Genomic DNA, 20,084 nt, shown 5'->3' with positions numbered 1-20,084 from the left:
TACAGACTTGCAGCATTTAATAACTATTCTTTTTTTGCAGTGTAGTATTATATACAATACATATTCGTAGCATTGAGAACTAAGTGTCGTTCGTTTGTCGAAAAGAAAAACAAGGTAATAAAGTGCAGATAAGATAGAAGTGAAACTAATGGACAGACAAGTCTGCAGTATAATGCATTTTATATTATATGTTATGATTCAATTTTGGATCGTAGTCTAAAATTGCAAGTATGTATGTAATATAGTGTAGTCTAACCTCCGCTCGGCGCGCGACAAATTGACAGTGTTCGCTATATTATTTATGTGGGTCAGGTCCGACATTGTAACTCGTTTTGTTTTTCACATTTTCGCAATACGCAATAAGCGAGGCGGCGACAGCTCACTCGCAAGAGAGAGAGAGAGAGAGAGATGGATGGAGGGAGAACAACACCCCGCAATCGTCGTGTGTGTCTCTGATAGTTAAGCGAGTGGATCGCTCTCTTCTCTCTGGACAGGTTGTTGCTATTGTAGTAGTTAGTTATAGTTAGTTGTTGTTGTAATTGTAGTTGCATGTGCTCTACATTATGTCTTGTTGGACATAGACGAATCATCGTCTCAGTTGCCACCGTTTTACCGCTTTACACTCTCCTCACAACTGTTTTTTTTTTTTATAGCTGACTTTGAAATGAATTTTACCTGAATCAGGCATTTTAATTTAATTACTCAAAATGGGCGCGGCTCAAGCGATTAGCAATCAAAAATGTTGCAAACCTTTGCTTGAAATATAGTATTTTTGATACTCTCTAAGAACTTGCGTAAAATTGAATTGAAATTTGATATAGAACAATTCTCTGACGATGCATAATACTAGAAATATTTACTACAAATTGTATGCAGAAAGAATTTCTTGAAAATGTTTAAAAATGCATCAAGTATTTGCAATTATCATTGTATATAAACAAATTTGTGGAATATTAAAAAAGCTTTCCTAAAATTTCTTGAAATTTTATATAAAACAATGCTTTGATTTTATTATTATTATATTTATTTATTTTATGGAAATTATCGTGATGCATAATTATACTTGAAATATTTGCTAAAAAATGTGTGCAAAAAGTTGTTAAGCTGTTGAAATAGTATTCATTGAAATTGTATCTAAAAAAAAAAAACATAATCATAAAACACAGAAATTTACCAAGCATTTGTACATAATGTAAGTATAGAAAATTTGTTGAATATTAAAGAAATTGTAGGCAGAAATTTTATATTTATATTCATATGGGAATTCTAAATTTTCATTGATTATATTTATTTTATTTTTTACGCAAATTTATGTCAGAAATTCTATATTATACATTTTCTTTTTTTTATTACGAGTATTGGAGGTAGATATTCTATATTTATATTGACAATCGATTCTTATGGGAATTCTAAATTTTCTTTTATTTATTTATTTCTTTTTTGATGTTGTAAAATCAAAACTTAATGCTTATTGTATGCTCAATAAATTGATGTACTTTTCTCGCTGTTCACTTCATTAAAAAACCACCTTATCTCTTACAATTAAAGAGCATTTAAGACGGCTTTTAAGAGCTGAGTTAGTTTGTGGAAGTAGGCGCAGAACTTTTTTGCAGGGCATTCGCAAGTGCTGCCAACATTTAAGTCGGCGGCCACAGAAAGTGCTCAATCATCGTTGGAAGACTTGACAATGTTTTCATTTTTTTCTGTGTTTTGCAACATTTAGCAATCGTTTAGTCGAGCTTTACAACGAGAACCGAACGGTTGTTTGATTCGCATTGTTGCAAGCCCCAAACACACAACTTTTTTTTATAGACTTGCAATTGATCGACGACGATGAATACGTTGGCATTGATTGCGTTCGCCTTGTGGGCGCTTTTCATGCGCTACTTGCCGCACATTTTGCGCTTCTTGCAGCTGCAACGATTTAGCAAAACCTTGCCGGGTCCCAGCATTGGCGAGCTAATAGCGAATGTCAAAAAGGGTGGTAAGTAAGGGAGGAGAAGAACAATACAATGATCAAGTATTCAACATGCAACTCTGCCTTCGATGTAGAGATCCTCAATTGGCTGAAAGAGTTGCGAGAGCGACATGGTCCGGTATTTCGCATTTGGTTCGGCAAGGATCTGATGGTGTTCTTCACCACGCCCGAGGACATTAAACAGCTGCTGGGCAACAATTCGCTGCTGCAAAAGTCACGCAACTACGAGTTAGTCCAGCCCTGGTTGGGCAAAGGTCTTCTCACCAACGGCGGAGAATCTTGGCATCGTCGTCGCAAGCTCTTGACACCTGCGTTTCATTTTCGCATACTCAGCGAATTCAAGGAGCCCATGGAGGAGAATTGTCGCATCCTTGTGAGTCGATTGAAGCAGCATGCCACAGATGGCAAACCCTTTGATATCTATCCGTACATCACGCTCTTTGCCCTCGATGCCATCTGTGAGACGGCGATGGGCATCAAGAAGCACGCTCAAATGCAAAGCGATTCGGAATATGTGCGTGCGGTGCAAACGTAAGTGTGGCAACGTCGGACTTTGTACTTGCAACACTCTTCAATCTCTTTAATATCTTCCTTAGCATATGCCACATCTTACATCGCCAGAGTTTCTCGTTCTGGCAGCGTTTCAATGTGCTCTTCCGCTTCTCGGAAGCGGGTCGCACACGCAACGCCGCCTTGAAGGTGCTGCACGAGGAAACCTATCGTGTGATCAACATGCGACGCAAGCAGTTGCAGGAGCAGCAACTCAAGGAGGAGGAACAAAAGTCTGCCTCGGAGGCAGACAATGATGTCGGGGGCAAGCGACGTTTGGCCTTCCTGGATATGCTGCTGCTGTCACAGCTTGAAGGAGGCGGCTCCGAGTTGAGCGATGTCGATATACGCGAAGAGGTCGACACGTTCATGTTTGAGGGACACGACACCACGAGTTCGGCCATCGCATTCGCCATCAGTTTGCTGTCGAAGCACGCGGCTGTCCAGCAACGTGTCTACGAAGAGGCCGTCGAGCTGGAGGGCAGGGAAAAGGAATCGATGCCGTATCTCGAGGCGGTAATCAAGGAGACGTTGCGTCTGTATCCCTCGGTGCCGTTCTTTTCACGTAAAGTCCACGAGGACTTGAGTGTCGGCAAGCTCACGATACCCAAAGGGGCTTCGGTCAGCTGTCTCATCTATATGCTGCATCGCGATCCTGTCAGTTTTCCCGATCCCGAACGCTTCGATCCCGATCGTTTCTATCTCAACGAACAGCAACTGCATCCGTTTGCCTTTGCCGCCTTTAGCGCTGGACCGCGAAATTGTATTGGGCAAAAGTTTGCCATGCTCGAGCTGAAATGTTCGCTCTCGATGCTGTTGCGTCATTATCAATTCCTGCCCGTTGCCGATCATCAGCCCAATCCTTTGGCCGAGCTCGTCATGAAGAGCGGCAATGGCATCAAAGTCTGCATCAAGGCGCGCAGTTAAGCTAAGCACATAAATCACACGACTTGAATCTTTTCCAGTATCGGACAAAAATCGTATAACTAGCTAACAAATGTACTTTAATTCCAATTTTTTTGTTGTTTATGTTAAGTAAGCGAAATAAATAATTAACAATTACGTTAAAGCTGTTGCTGCATTTTCATTCAACTCAAAAAAATCTTCTTCAAACATTTAGCAAACCAGTTTTTATTGGACATTATTTCAATTCAATTAATCAGTAAGAGCTTAAATTCTTATCAAGTCAAACACCTGATCTTATATGCACTTTGTGTTCTATTTTATGATCTCTCTTCATTTAAATTTCCTTTATTGATTGCAGCTGTATTCAATAAAACTAATATAGAATAGAGAAACATCTGTTTCGCTTTGCTTTGTAATGAACTTGAAGATTAGATTGCGGCCACAAAAAAGACCCCCACACACACTATTTATTAGATTAGAGTTGGCGCAGCTTTATGTTGAACTTTGCCTTGCCTTCGCCTAGAAAATATTGCAAGCTTTATCACTGAACAAAATGTGGAATTTGATGCCAATGATCTGACATTAATACACTAGAATTGTGTTGTTTTTATAACTGCTACCCATATGGTAGCATTCGGAATATTTTAGTATATTAGTTGGTATATTAATTTGGTATATGTAAGTAATAATACATCACTGTTTTTGGTTTCATTAAAAATTTGTGATAGAAGGATAGTCGTCGGTATATTATTAGTATTTTTTGGTATATTGATTTGGTATATTTTTAGAATAATACCGCACTTTTTTGCTTTCATTAAAAATTTGTGATAGAAGTATAGTCGTCGGTATATTTTTAGTATTTTTATAATAATACCGCACTTTTTGCTTTCATTAAATATTTGAGATCGAATGATAGTCGTCGGTATATTTTTAGTATATTAATGTGGTATATTTTTATAATAATACCGCACTTTTATGCTTTCATTAAAAATTTGTGATAGAAGTATAGTCGTCGGTATATTTTTAGTATTTTTGGTATATTAATTTAGTATATTTTTATAATAATAGCGGGTATCAAGTGTCAAGTCAAGTGTGCTTTTACGCATGATCTTCACTTTTTTATGAACTTCCAAAGATACCGCAATTTACGCATTTTCATCTAATTAGTAGGCTCAAGATAAAGGAAAACTATTTTGCGCATCACGCCATCATAAAGTAGAGCACCATTCATTTAACCTTGAAGTACCCTAAAAAAAAAAAACTATCTCAGATTTTTGTTTGTTTTTGGTTTATGACGAAAATTGTCAAATTCTTTTTAATGAGCCCTACTCGATTGTTAAATGGAAACTTATGCGTAATCTATATGAGGGGCCACTTAAGTAATGTACATGGGGCCCCCCACATGCGTTGATATATGGCTAATGATACTGATTATGAGATGTGACGCACTTTATGGAGAGGGTGTGTGTTTTTATACCCGTTACACATAGATTAGAAGAGTATTATAATTTTGTGCTTGCATAAAGTATTTTTCAGTATTTTTGCGGTATATTAATTTTGGTATATTTTTTTAAAATAATACCGCATTTTAAATGTATTACTATATGAATGTACCAAATGAAGGCTTTGGTATATTTTCAGTATTTTTCGGTACATTGTTTTAGTATATTATAAGAAAAATACCACGTTTTCAGTGTAGTGCAATGCCAATATACCAAATTTAGCATTCAGTATATTTCCAGTATTTTTCGTTACATTAATTTGGTATCTTTTTAATAATAACACCATATTTTTAATGTAGAACTTTATCAATATACCAAATTTAGCATTTTGTTTTTTTTGGTATATTAATTTGGTATATTTTAATAATTATACCCCACTGTTTTAATCAGACTCAAAATTGGTAACGGGTATCTCACAGTCGAGCACACTCGACTAACTTCTGACTTGTTTTTATTTCTTATGAGTTGAAAAAGTTTCGACTTTCAAAATTGGAACAAATGCTGAGAATAGAACTCGCGTTATCGATCGAATGTGGCCATGAAGCGAAAAGCAAAACAAGAAAACAAACAATATAATAATAATATTTATATATATATATATATATTTTGTTTATTTCACGCACTTTTGAACTATGGAAAATACAATTTATATTTATTATAATTATGCATTGGATCGTATAATGTATGTTGTATATATAATATAGTGTTGTCGTATTGTATTGTAGATAGCGTAATATTGTTCTCTTGAGTTTAACATCTAAAGCCAACAACTGTATCTGGTTTTAACAACAAAAATATATATATCGTACATATATAGTATGTATGCTATAGCATGATTAGAGTTCGCGATTAAAAATACTTAGGCTGATCATACATACATATTGCTCTCCCAACTCCGATTCTGTTGGCTGGTTTGTTTCTTTGTTTGTTTGTTGTTTCTTGTGTTATGTTTTCCTTCTTGTTGTTCTTGTTGTTTGTTTGTTGTTGTTGTAGTTGTGTTGTGTTCCCTGACAATTCCTTAAGCTAGCCCAACTGGTTATTATCATTTATAGATCGTAAGTATAGGTATATATGTTATATGTATATCGTATCGTATATAGTATAGATGTATGTCGATTTTTAACAACTAGATAAATTCCTTTACAATACGTGTTCATTGAATAGTTTTATGTGTGTGTGTGTATCGTTTATGTTTTTTTATTGGTATGTTACATTTCCCTAACTAGATTGCCTTCAATTTCCTTTAGGTATTTTGTGCCCATTACGGTCAAGGCCCGATCGCCTCTTCCCCTCCTTATTCTCCTCTTTCTCCCCTTCTATATATATATTGTAATTATATACACACAGTTCTCCCTCTCTCTTCTCTCTCTCGGTTTTCTCATTATAAGCATGTCGACTGTTATTGATATGATGCGGCTAAATATTGTATTACATATATAGCATATTTAGTATATATAATATATAGATATTTTGGTATGGAGAACTTGATGAGAGAGCACACTCTACTATAATATGTTGAAGTGTAGAGTCGACTCTCTGATACCCTTGCAGCATAACAATAAAGTTTACTATTTTGTTGTATTCTATTTATTATAGTGTCTCAAGCACATACATTCAAATAACACATTGTTTATCGTTATAGTTCATAATCGTAGCTAACAGATTGACAGACTTAAGCAACAACAGCTGCCATAGGAACAAGCGAGGGAAAAGCTTTATTTTGTTATACTTCTTAGCACTGAAAGCTGCTTTGTACACAGAGAGAAAAAAAGTGCAGATTGAAAAAATCTTTATATACGATATTTTCAATCTTTAAAAGAACAATCTTGAAATTAGATTTTTTGGGTTGAAAAAATGTTTGTGGTACATTTGCATTTTAAGATTACAAACATCTTATTTTAAGATTGAAATCTTGATTCAAAAATGCCTTATTCCAAATAGAAAAGTAGATTGCAGATCTTGATTCTAGCACTTTTTTTCTTTCTGTGTACATATGTATATGAATGTAGCTATGTAACACGCGGGGATTTCTGCTTGGGTTCGTAAAAACTATAAAGCTGTCTCATTTTCATTTAGCTAAAGCTTAGCCGACTTGTGTTAAATTCTTTGGAAATCTAAAGCTAAGCTCATTGCAACTTTCGTTTATTATATACACTTTAAACACAAAGCTCATTAAAGCTTCTTACAAACACAAAGCTCATTGAAGCTTCTTACAAACACAAAGCTCATTGAAGCTTCTAACAGCTACAAAGTTCGCTTAAGCTTTGCACAACTGTAAATCTCATTTAAGCTTCTTACAAATACAAAGCACAGTAAAGCTTTGCCACTCCCTCTCTATTTCTCTCTGACTTTCTCTTTTATGTTAAACAGCTTTTGAGCTTAATCTATCCAAAGCTTCCTCTCTTTCATTTAGCCTGCTGTTGGTTTTTAGGAACAATAACAGAAACTGAATTTAGTAAGTGTTCAAGAGGGCTAATCAAGAATTGCGAAGGCTTCCATATTTTTACCGGACGAACGTTTCTTATCATAAAGCTTTTGTTATTTGTTGTTGTTTGCTTGTTTAGATTTCTTATATGTTTAGCTGCTTAGGAACACAACGCAAACCGAACATTGATCTAAGGCTACCTAGAGAAAAAACGCGCAACTATGCACTGCAAGGATATGAAAGCTTCGATTGCCACCGAAGTTACAGCCAGGGTATGCAAATGGTGCGACAGACATCGCGTCTGTGATGCGGCTGTGGATGCGGTTCTTCGCCCGTTGGGCCACCGCCTCCTCCAACTCCTCCTCCACCGCTGCCACCTCCGCCACCGCTCTTAGCACCTCCTCCTCCTCCACCGACGTCCGCACCAGCAACAGCTGCTGAGCCAGCGCCTGAACTGAACTTAAAGAAGGAACTCCTTCGTCAGTGCTTGCGATGGGCCTGAGGCGATGCCCCTGCAACATGGCTGGGACTAACGACGCCCTCAGGCATTGACTGCAGCGCAGCGGCGACGCTGCCGTAGCTGGCGCGCTGCTGTGCATGCGATTGCTGTTGCAGCTGCTGTTGTTGCTGCTGCTGAACCAACGATTGTTGCTGCTGAAGATGATGATGATGATGTGATGTTGATGACGATGCTGCTGTCAGCGTTGAGGCGCGTGCCAGACGCTTGGGTATGACAAAGGGCGGCGGCGGCTGTGGCATGTATTGTGGCGGCGTCGAGTTCGCCGACGCCTGACGCACAAACGAACGAGTTGCTGTTGCTGCCTGCTGCACCTGCACCGAACCGCTGCGCGCTATCGCTCCGGTCCGTGGCGGTATCGCTGGCGGTGGTCCCGGTGGCGGGGCAACGCGTTGCTTTGGCGGCGGCGAACTGATGCTCGCCAGACTCTCCGTCGATGGCTGCGATGGGACTCGTGGCGGCAACTGCGGCAGATGTCCATGCGATGTTGTTGTTGTTGTTGTCACAACGGTGGTGGTTGAAGGTGGCAACTTGGCTTGCGGTTGCACCGTCGACATCGTGATGGTCGGCTTCTGCATGGGCATCGTGTGGCGTATGGTGATCGTGCCCCCTCGTGATGGGGCAGCTGTTGAAGCAGTTGCAGACGCTGTAGTTGCTGCTGTTGCTGTTGCTGTTGTGGTGGTAGTAGAAGTGGCAACAACTGCGGCCTTCTGTTGATGCTTCTGCTTCTGCTGGGCGTGTATGTCCTGAATTTGTGGTGTTATCACCACGGGATTCTTCTTTTGATCCTGTCCAGCGGCGACGTAGCTGAAGACGCACAGCACCGAGTAACATATCTGATCCGACTGCGCCAATTGCAATTTGTTTATGGTTCGTTAGTGTGGCTAAACAGATGAACACTGTGTGTCTGTGTGTGTGTTGTGAGGCGGGGATTTTTTTGGGGGGTGGTGTTATTTTTGAGGTGGATTTGGTGTGGATATCACAACGAGTAACAAAACTAATGAACGAACAAACAAACAATCGAACGAACGTACAAGAAAACTAACCTAAAAAAAATGCATGCAGTGGTACAATGGAATGGAACACAAAATGAAAAAAAAAAACGCAACGATTTCAACTCAATCTTCAAACTATAGTTTATATTATATATATTCTTTTTTTTTATTTGCTTTCTTTTTTTGTTTTGTACAACTTGCGTGACATGAGTGACATTTGTTGTTGTTGTTTGTTGTTTGTTGGTTGTTGTTGTTGTGGCTATGGATGCATTCACTCAAAACATTCACTCATAAATAATTTGTTGTTGATTTTATTTACAGAAAAGTTATCTAATGCACATTCTCGATTGGCAGCGTGGAAAGACTTGTATCGATAGTTGGCGGCTCTGTCATCGCGGTCATTTCCATTTGTGTTTCGTTCTCTGTTTCAATGCCAGTGTTCCGCCGCATCTTCTCCTTGTTGAGGTGACAAATGTACGCAAATTGCACGGACGTCACCCGATGAAAGCTCAGCACAATGTCCGCTGCCTGCACACATTTTCACATTTACATTTTTTGGGGTGTTTCATTTTTACACGTTTCAATGTTTCATTCACGTTGTGGCAATGATGATTGACGATCGTACGATTTGTTGGATGGAATGATTGATGTGTTGTTGTGAGTTGTGATGTGGTGTTTGATGGTTGTTGTTGTTGTTATTGTTGTTGTTGTGGTGGTGGTGGTGGCAGGCATGTTGTTGTTGTTGTTGTTAGTTGTTGTTGTTGTTGTCGTACACATAGAAAATGTTGACACAAGGTAACAAACGAAAGTGGCAGCAAAGAACGAAACGAAACGAATAGAAAAAGGTAAAGCAAATCAAACATATTTATATATTCAAGATCGGAGTTATATATATATAATATTATTATCTTCATGTATGTACAGAATTTGTGTGCATGTGTGCGTGTGCGTGTGTGTGTGTGTGTGTGTGCCAACTATATACATAGTTAATTATACATATAGTGCGCTTTATTATGATGAAAGGTGAGACTTAAATCAAGTTTCGATTTGTGTGAAAGAGATAAAAGTGCTGAGGTGCAATTCGATGCATGTTGCAAGAGAGGGTGTATGTGTGACTGTATATGTGTGTGTGTGTGTGTGTGCCATGAACTTACCATGCTCGATTGATATTTGCGCTGTATGAGATTGCGTGTCTTGGGATCTGCAAGAAGAGAGACACGAAATGGAGAAACGTTTTGGAATTGGAACACTCTACTTACTGTATTCCTCCAGGACGAAAATTCCACCTTTTTGTGTAAAACATTTGCGTATGTGATCCAAACGCACAAAGAACTGCAATTATTTGATTTAGACAATATAGATATTATTAGCCAGGCTTCGAATTCCCAGTTTCATCATCAAACAGGAACGCAAAAAACTTGAAACACGAAACGAAAATGGAACATAACGGTAACGATATAACGGTAACCGAAATGCAAATGAAAAAGCCAAAGAGTAGTTGACGACTAACCGAAAATGAAATGAAAAGGGAAACCGAAAAAACTGTACACAGAAAATTGTTGTAAATTGTGGATAGTAAATACGAGAGAGGGTATTATTGTTAGATATGTATATTTATAAATATATTCTTATTCATATACATATACAACTTGATGTGAGTATATGATAAATTGAATCGAAATTGTAAGTTGCATTTAATTTCTTTTCATTTTCCTTTTTTTTTTTGATTTGTCAGTTTTTGTTTCACGTGTTTTTGCGTGTGCATGTGTGTGTGTGTGTGTGGGTGGCTGTGTGTATGTTTGTGTGTTTGTGAGAGGTGGAACTAACGTCACGGAACAGAAACAGAAACAGTAACGGAAACGAAACGAAAATCATTTTGAAATGCAAGTATGTTCAAAACAAAAGCTAAATGCTATATGGCAAGCGCATGAACAAAGCAACAAAGCAAAGCAGGCAGCAGCGCTCAGCATGCAAAGTAGAAGTAGTTGTCAGACTTGTTGTTGTTGTTGTTATTATTGTTGTTGTTGTTGTCGGGCACATGCATGCAGTACAAAAGGTGATTAGCTAAGCTTAGCTGCTGAGTGTCGTAGCAGCGAGCTAAGAACAGTTAAAGCGTTTACACTTATTTACAAAGACAAAGGGGGAGACATTTACACAATCAGCAAGTGGTCAGCACTAATATTATAGATCATATAATAGTAAGGGCAAGAGATCAACAAAAGAAAAAAGAAAAAACCCATAATCAGAATTCGAAATTAAATACAAAATGAGTAAAATATAATATATTCTGCTGTTGTTGAAGAAGGATACGCAACAGAAACAATTGAAAAAACGTAACAACAAATGGGAAATTAAACATTTTGGAGAATGCAGCAAAATCAAAAAAAAAATCTTGTTTTTTTGTTTTTTTCTTTTTTTTTAATGGATTTCATTTATATATAAAGAATATTTTTGTTTCTTTTTTAAGGTTAACAATATATATATATATCGATTATATATATCGATTATTTTGTTTGTTTTTTTTTTCTTAAAGATTTTTCTAATTAGCACTTGTGAGATGGTCGTTCATTAATTTGCTTGGATTGGATACAAAAAGGCGTTTTGGTATTTGGTTTTTTTTTTTTTTTTTTTTTTTTGGTTTGGTTTCATGGGAGGTAGAAACTATTCAAATTGAAAGAACTCTCAATTCAATTTTGCACTAATACAAAAACAACTATGCATTGTACTCAAAGGCTGTATGAGTTGTGAGTGTGTGTGTGTGTGTCTGGCGTAAGTGTGTGTGTGTGTGTAAAGAGTAAAGAATACGTTTTTTTATAGTAGAAATAAGAGAACCAAAAGGATTCATTGTAGTTTTTTGTTTTGGAGGGGTTTAGCGGCTGGCTGGGTTGGTGCTATTGTGGTGGCTCATGTAGCAATAGAAAGACGGAGAGAGACAGAGAGAGAGAGTATGCGAGATAGAGAGGGAGAGTATGACTAGTGAGGGGAATGCACTAAGGCAGCGATTAAGAGCGTTTTATATGAAAAAAGTTTCTTTTTTTTTGGCTTTTGTTTCTCTTTTTTTTTTTAAGTGTGTTTTGTGTTCTGTGTTTTGGTTCAGGCGGCACACACACGGTATTTTTGGTAACAAGTAACGGCATGCTTGCACTATCACAAAAGGTTCTAGAAAGTTGTTTTTTTTTTGTCGAATGGACAGCGGGAGAGTTCCAGCATTAGCATCAACAATATTTTTGTTTTTAACTTTTTTTAGTTTAATTTCTCCAAAGAATAAAACCAATGTGAAAACTTGAGAAACGAAATGGAAATGTCTAACGCAAAAAAGATATAGAGAAAGAGAGAGACAGAGAGTGAAAAAGATCAGAATGACAGAGATAGAGTAAGCGCTTAAATTTACTTTAAAAAACAATTTTAATTTTTTATATATATATGTATGTATATGATCAATTTGGGGAATTTTGGAATTTGTTTTTGGCAGACACTCTCAGGGAGTTGCTTATGAACTACAAACTACAATTTTGCGTTTTGAAATCTTGTTGTTTTTTTTTTTTTTTTTTTTTTTTTTTTGTTGCTATACAAAAATGAAATCTACACAAGCATAAATAATAACACATGAACAATCGAATCCGGCAAGCCGAACTTTGATTTTTCTGAACTGCTAATCTGCTGGCAAATATCATTGCTTCATTATAACATTTGTATTTTTTGGGGCACAACCCAACTAATTTGGGAGGCCAGAACACAGCTAATGAATGCTACGGGCTACAGGCTACAGGCTACAAACTATAGATATATAGTAACTATATGTTTTGATGTTGTGGTTTGTTGTTGTTATTGTTGCTGTTGCTGTTGTTGTTGTTTTTGTTATATATAACAATAATTTATATATATTGAAATTGTGAACAGATCAGTTTTGAGGCATTTTTTTTTGGTTTTTTTTTTTTGTTGAGCTGTGTGTATTTTGTGGGCGTATAAAACATTCAAAGAACTTGCTCTTTTAACTTGTGCCAAATTAAAATCGACAAACTCATAACTTTTGTAACAGTGTGTGTGTGTGTGAGAGAGAGAGAAAGAGACAGAGTGAGAGAGAAAGAGAGAGAGAGGGGGCGATTGGCAACCAGTTGTGGAAGAACATGCGACGACGAAGGGTGACGACGACGGTATTTGCTAGAGATGCGTGAGAATCCATTGAATGTTATCGTTATCGTTTATCGATATAACGAGCCATGCTCCAAACACGCCCAAACAAACAAACTGGTTCAATAGCCCCCTTAGCTGTGTATTTGTGTGTGTGTCTTTGTGGCGTGTGAGATAGAGAGAAAGAGAGAACTGAAAACTGAACAACACACAAGAGAAAGTGGCTTACAAATAAAAGAGTTATATCTAGATATATTTATGTACTAGTTCCAAAACGTTCCAAACGCCCGCTATGTATATGCAGTATTTTCGTATTTGGAATTGAATCGAAATGATTTTGAGTTGTAATAATACACTAACAACAAAAAAATCGTTAAATGGGAATATGAAAACGATAACGAGTTAACGACAACAGAAGACAGAAGAAAAAGTCAAATTTGACTCAACAAAATTATAAGCAAGAAAATTTTGTAACTAAATTTTTTTGTAACTATTTTTTTTTTTTTTTTTTTTTTTTTTTAGGAAACGTCAACAAGTTTACGGCTCTGTTTCAATGTAACAAACAAACCAACCATCCAACCAACAGTTTCAAAAATAATCTGGAAAACTTAAAAGCTTTTGTTTTTGTAAATAATATACATCATTTGTCATATATAGTATATTATTTGCGGTATTTTCAGTATTATTTAAATATCAACTACTAATTTGGTTTTTTGTTGAATGCCTTTTTTGATAATTATTATTATTATTTTTTTTTGTGGGTGTATACAAATTAAGTGTCTTTGGAAACGTAAAATGTGACGTAAAATGGTATTTTTGGATTAAAGAAACGCAAATGTTTTTGGAGGGGGCGGGGAAACAGGGCTTAAAGAACAATAGTTGTTTATAAATTTAAATTCAAATATAACAAGAAATTTGTTCATTTCAATACCTCGAAATCCTTTTTATCGTATTTGTCAGACGTTATACGATATATTTTCGGTTTTATATTTTTGAGTTGTTTTGTCAGATCATTTTTTTGAATCAATTCGATTGAGTACAGTTTTTTTTTTTTTTTGTAATTAGGCAGACATTTTTTGGACCAATCATTGGATATTTGTTCGTTATGTTTCGATTTCAATTTCGTAGGGAACGTGTAATTTTTTTTTTTTTTTTTTTGATCAGAGTCCACGAATGGGAGAGAGCAACGGTGCAGCGTTCCACGTACGACAAAAAACATTAAACAAACAACAAAGAAAATTATAAAAAGAAAGTTGAAAAACGCTTTTTGATTTATATATATAAAAATATTATTTTTTTTTGTTTTTTGTTTGGTTTCAGTAAATTTTTTTTTATTTTTAAGTTGGTTTCAGTATTTTTGTTCAATTGCAAAAATTTGAGTAAAATTACTAGCGAATTTTGTTTAGAAACGATATGAAATGTGGTTGTTGTTGTTGTGTTAAGAGTCGTTTTTTTCTATATATATATATATATTTTTTTTGTGGTTGGGACATTTTTTAGAAGGGGGGCTGTATAATGGTAAACGGTGGAAATTTTTATTTAATGGGTAAGACATCTAAATCTTAGTTATTGTTGTTGTTATTGTTGTAGTTTCTGTTGTTGTTTGTGGTTTATTATTAAATACAGAACAGAAAATTCGAAATCATAATGAGAACAAGTTGAATAATACCAAGAAGAGGGAGAAAAAAGAGAGAGAGAGAGATAGTGAGAGAAAAAAAAATATACTAAATAATATTCAAATTTTGAGCGGTAAGAAAGCTAACAAACTTTTAAGAAGAGACAAGTGAAAGAAGAGGAGAAGAAGAGAGCGAGAGATTCAGACAGAGAGAGAGAGAGAGAGAGAGAGAGAGATAGAGAAAAAATAGAGAATACCGAATAAGTACAAATGAAAGAGAAAGCAAGTATCGAAAGGAAAGAAATCAAAAGAGACAAGAGAACAAGAGAGAGAGAGAGAGAAACGAAATCTGCAAATATACACAAGGACCATCTCAAAAGTTACCAGTTTAGAATTATGCACAAAATCAATTGGTATTTTTTTTCTTTCTTCTTTTCTCTTTTTCTTTAATATTTTACTGTTTGTTTTTTTTTTTCTTCGTTTTTTTTAATGAATTGACTGAATAAGGACATATATCGAGAATTGAGAATTGACTGGTAGAGCGAAAGAACGAAAGAATATTGAAACGTATACGATAAACGATAAGAGGTAAGGTTAACGATTAGCAATGACGATTAACGAGCCCGATAGCCTCGCTCGATAACACTAATCGACCCAGAGACCGCTCTCTCGCTCTCTTCTGCCTCGACAGCCTCGACAACAGCGGACAGCGGATACGAAAGAGAGCAGATCGATAGGGCTCTGCAGACCGTTGGTGGTAGTAATAGAAAAAACGTACGCTTAAGTTGTATATACAGTTAATGAACTTAAACAATAATCAGAGACGACAACAAATTAATCGATAACTGAAAATGCAAATGCCATAAATTTTTACGATATATTGTAATAGAAGTAGTTATAGTAGTAGTAGTAGTAGTAATAGTAGTTGAAGAAGTCGAAAACTATAATTATTATTGGTTCGTTTTGAAGGGAAGTTTTGGGCCTAACTAAAAGCAATCCTAACTTGACATATATATTTATTTTTATTTATATATATACTTTATTTTTTTTTGGTTTTGGTTTTCTGTTGATTTGAAAAAAATTGTACACATTACAAAAGTAGCGAAAGAAATTGGAAAAAGAATGACAATGATGAAATTTGCCTTGGGTAATTCGATTGAAGGAATTATTTGAGTTAGAAAATAAAGTGAGGAAAAAAATGTAAATGTTAAGAAATCAAAGAGAAGTTTCGATAACAAAGAAAACAAAATGCCCAGTTAATCAGATAATGATAAGGAATCGTAATTGTAATCATAAGATGATAAGAGAAATGTGTTTTTATTTTTCATATATAGTTTTTTTTTTTTTTTTTTTAATTGGTTAGTTAAATAAATAAAGTAGAGAGTATAATGAATATAGCATTCAGTACATTCACTAGCACAATATATGGGTATGATATATGGGATTCTCATTATATTATTATTTGTTATAATTATTTTTCATATCTATTTGGGATTCGTTGTTTGTTTTTTTTTTTCAATCGATTATAGATTATGTGGTTTCGTTTGCGCTCGTTTATAAACGCACAAATCGTACATAAGTTATTATATGTATATAGAGGTAGGCGAGAAAAAAAGATAATCAAACATAAAACGAAAGCCAGAACACTAAAATAAAAGTACGTGAGACAATGGTATCGAAATATTAAGTTAAACTGAGTCGGTCATTATTCCTGAGATTCAAATTTTTGGGTCGGGGTTTGCGTTATCAAACGATTTTTGAGTCGAGAGGATGTGGGAAGCGGTTTATCTAGGGTCTTTACGGCTACAGTTATTAATTCAAAATGACATCTGCAAGGAGAGGTTCTATAGGCTGAGTCTGTGATTCGACTGTCCAAGCCAGACATAAAATTTGGTCATAGATCTAGGCGCATTATTTTTTGAGTGGACGGAAAAAAACTTTGAAAATAATTGGCAAAAATATTGAGAAGGTCCTTGTATTATTTGAAATCTTTGCTTTGACAGAAACTTGAGCAAACCAAGAGACCAAAAATAAAAGAAACAACGAAATTGAATGCAAAGTGAAGCAAACGAAAACGAAACACAGACACAGTTGAAGGGAAGAAACATATTGAAAAGAACAAAAAGAAAGTACAAAAATTAGAATGCGCCCAAAATTTGTGAGTACAAGTAGTTTAGTATTTATAATATCCTTCATATTGCATTTGTACTGTACTTTTAGTCTTATAAAAACGAAAAGAAACCGAAAGAAAAATAAAACATGAAATTGACGCACATTTGAAACACATTTTCTTTATTATTAATTTTTGTTTTTTTTTTTTTTCTTCATTGTTTTGAGGTTAGTTTTTTTTTTTTTTGAGACTGGACTTTTTTTTGGGGGGGCGGTTAGGGGACACTTTTAATCCTGGCGCTGGTGTAGATCACCAATTTGCCGGGGGGACATGGCGAACAAACTCTATGTAAGTGCCGATACATAGATAAGATAATACGAGTACATTAAATGTCTGTATAGTTTTAAATGGGAGATTTGATTCGAATGAATACTTTTTGTAGTCTTTGTTGATTAATATGTTTGGGTTTTTAAGTGTCTTTGTCTCAAGAGTTCGAGTTAACGACAGACAAAAAGATTAATTTGACGGGGAGGGTGGGAGTAAGAGCGAGACAGAGAGGCGGGGGAGAGAGTTAGCAAGAGAGAGAGAGTTGTAATTGTGGTTGGCTGGGTCAGGGTTGGACTGAGTTCAGGGCCGGAGTAACGTTTTTTGTATTATTCTTAAGACTGATGCTTATGTTTATGGCTTTTTATAGATGCAGAGAGTTGTTTATATTTTTTTTGTTTTTTTTTTTTTGTCACACAAAACGAGTATTTTTAGAGAGCGGCGAGTATGTGTGTGTGTGTGTATGTAGATTTGAGTGTATGTGTAACTGTGTGTGTGTGTGTGGGTGTATGTGTGTGTGTCTATATATATATACTGTATATTGATTTGAAAGAACCAAAGAAAGGAAGAGAGCAACACTTACCTTGCTGTTGGAGAACAACAAACCGACACCCTCAAGACAGACCTGCAGTAAACCTCCCTCGCCCGTATTCATATCCTGCACGGGAAACTCACCGCCCAATTCGGGTACATTTGTGGGCGTGCCACCACGCTCCATGGCCTCCTTAATGCAATTGTACAGCTCCTTGCACTGCAAAACGCATAGAGTTAATGAAACCAAGTTAAGAAGAGAAGTTAACCTTTCTCACCTTTCGTGTGTAATATTTGTGCAGCTGAGTCTGTCCGCCATTGCGACGCCAAAGGCAAAGCAGCTTGGTCTTTGGCGAGTAAGTCATGTTCACCAGTCGCTCATACCACCAACGTTCCACAATTGTACCATCAACGGAACGCAAGACGAGACCATCGTCGCGCACTTCCATGAAACGCAGCGGTCCATTCACATCGGTGCCCTGATGAACAGTGAAACTCTGGCGATGCAACAGCCGTGATCCCAGCGGCTTCAGGTCGATGTCATTGCCATTCTGTGGGAGATAGAATACACTCCTTTATGAACTCGACTTGATTTACTTATGCATTGCACTCACCAGATTGTTGATCTGATCGACCACATTGTGCACTTCCTGCGAGTAGACAAGTCCAATGTGACTTTTGCCCAGCAAACGTCGGATCTTGCGACGTATCTCATCCTTGGTCACATTCAGCATTACTAAAATCGCAGTCAGATTGTAGAGCATAGTGCTCAACAGTCGATCCTCGTCATGTTCCAGTCGCTTACGCTCCGATTCGCTCAGCGACTTGTAACGTTCCATCATCTCAATGGGACCCTGATGAAGGGAAAGAGAGTTTTAGTATACAATGAAGTAAAGTGAATCCCTCATAACCGAGACTTGCCTGATCCATGCCAATCATATCACGCTCCTGGCTGACCGCATCCAAGAAGGCATCCTCCCAGAACTGCATTTGATTCCAGAGATTCAAACGATCCTTGCCCAGCAGTCCCTCGAATAGATAAACCCGCGGACTATCTGGCGATGGGGAAGACGAAGTGTTGATCAAATGTCCGCCCGTATAACGAAAGCCGGCGCTAAGCGTTGACTTGCCGGACCAAAGGTTACCGCTGCTCCGTTTCGAATCTTTCGATGTGGTTGTCTAAAATGATACAGCATGACATAAGCAACGATCCTAAGTCAAACAATAAATGGGTAGACATTTGGAGGCAAGGAAAACCCGTAAAATGAGCGGTGCAAATCACTTTTCTCAACAAGAAGACAGCAAGACCATTTCGGTTGTAGGAAGGGGGGTTTCTGGTGGTTATCGATAGCAGGTAAACGGCGATATCGATACAGCTGTACTTACATTTTCGTATTCGGTGTCTGAGACTGTGGAACGGCAGCTGGAGGGCATGCGAACGCTTAGACTGCCAGCGGGAAGCAGATCGCTGACCACGGAGAGCGCGCCCGTAGAGCCAGCAGCCTACGAATGTACAATACGATATACATACGGATATTGACTAGGTATATGCTCAAGCGATAACGATAACGATTACGATTAGTTACGACACGACGTAGCCCGTTAAACAAAAGTATGCGACTAAGTTGGTTATTGATAAGCGATATTACTACAGTTACGATATATACGATTATATATATATATAGATATTATTATTGTGGTATATATTATATACACAACGATAACGATTACGATTACGAGTGGGCGATAACGATTAACAATATAGCGATGCACGATATTAATAAGCACTGGGCACGGCATTAACTAACAGTGAATGGATATGGAAATGCTCATGGGGACATGGGACATGGGACATTTTGCATGATTGCAGCTGTGTTGCGAATGTGATTAAATGATGTTTGGCTAACTAGACGATTATCTTTCTTTCTCTCTCTTTCACTTCTTCTCTTCTACTTACATCCGAATCGAACGAGGTGAGCATGTTCTTCAAGGCACTTCTCTTCTGCGACAACATATCCTTGAACATCTCCGTCGTCGACTGACCATCCTGACTGTCCGTCGATGACAAGCGACGCGACGCCGCCGTCGAAGCGGGCAACGCTGTGTGCGTGGAACTCTTTCGGGACTCTTGCGGCGATGCCCATTCGCTGCCCAGACCCGAATGCGAACCGTTCGGACTGCTCGGGGAACGCAGATTCTCCCGACTGCCCATCGGACTGGCCGCATGACTCGACAGCAGACTGGAGGACATGTCGCTGCCATCGGTGATCTCTTTGCTCCAGTAATGCGTATGCGCCACCTCCATTAGCTGGAACACCGAAGCCATGCCGCCGAGACCAAAGTTGCTGAACGTCACATCCAAGCCAGCGGCAATTGCTTGCACACACTTGAGCATGCCCTTCCACACGGGTTTCGTGACGCACTAGAGAGAGGGAAAAAAAGAGGAAAAAAACCGATTTAAAGGAATTCCCATCCCAAAATAGGAAAAAACTTTGACGAGG

General features: G+C 37.2%; 2 protein-coding genes across 8 annotated transcripts in view; one reads left to right on the top strand and one right to left on the bottom strand.

The window, feature by feature from the left end:
* Positions 1 to 1,749: 1,749 nt before the first annotated feature.
* Positions 1,750 to 3,589, top strand: LOC117577385 (probable cytochrome P450 4s3). The gene is made up of 3 exons (XM_034262297.2): positions 1,750 to 1,984; positions 2,053 to 2,509; positions 2,575 to 3,589. The coding sequence occupies exons 1-3, from the start codon at positions 1,834 to 1,836 to the stop codon at positions 3,452 to 3,454; spliced, it is 1,488 nt and encodes a 495-aa protein (XP_034118188.1). The 5' UTR covers positions 1,750 to 1,833; the 3' UTR covers positions 3,455 to 3,589.
* A 1,966-nt stretch (positions 3,590 to 5,555) lies between these two features.
* The window catches only part of LOC117577847 (MAP kinase-activating death domain protein), a 37,915-nt gene continuing 23,386 nt past the window's right edge, over positions 5,556 to 20,084 (bottom strand). For 4 of the 7 annotated variants that reach the window (XM_052008689.1, XM_052008691.1, XM_052008690.1 and 1 more), the window contains 3 exons: positions 19,541 to 20,005; positions 18,970 to 19,086; positions 18,326 to 18,762 (listed from right to left, as the gene is read on the bottom strand). In XM_052008689.1, the coding sequence (XP_051864649.1) occupies positions 18,427 to 18,762; positions 18,970 to 19,086; positions 19,541 to 20,005 (918 nt within the window). In that variant the 3' untranslated portion in view covers positions 18,326 to 18,426. Of the gene's footprint in view, positions 8,723 to 10,026; positions 10,074 to 10,131; positions 10,205 to 13,934; positions 13,944 to 17,635; positions 17,804 to 17,861; positions 18,135 to 18,197; positions 18,763 to 18,969; positions 19,087 to 19,540; positions 20,006 to 20,084 lie in introns of those variants that run through there. The other 3 variants (XM_052008693.1, XM_052008694.1, XM_034262806.2) reach the window with 2 other exon arrangements.

This window comes from Drosophila albomicans, chromosome X, assembly GCF_009650485.2.
Source record: "Drosophila albomicans strain 15112-1751.03 chromosome X, ASM965048v2, whole genome shotgun sequence".
Taxonomy (NCBI): domain Eukaryota; kingdom Metazoa; phylum Arthropoda; class Insecta; order Diptera; family Drosophilidae; genus Drosophila; species Drosophila albomicans.
The sequence above is the reverse complement of the archived record's forward strand: the minus strand, read 5'-3'. Positions and strand labels throughout refer to the sequence as shown.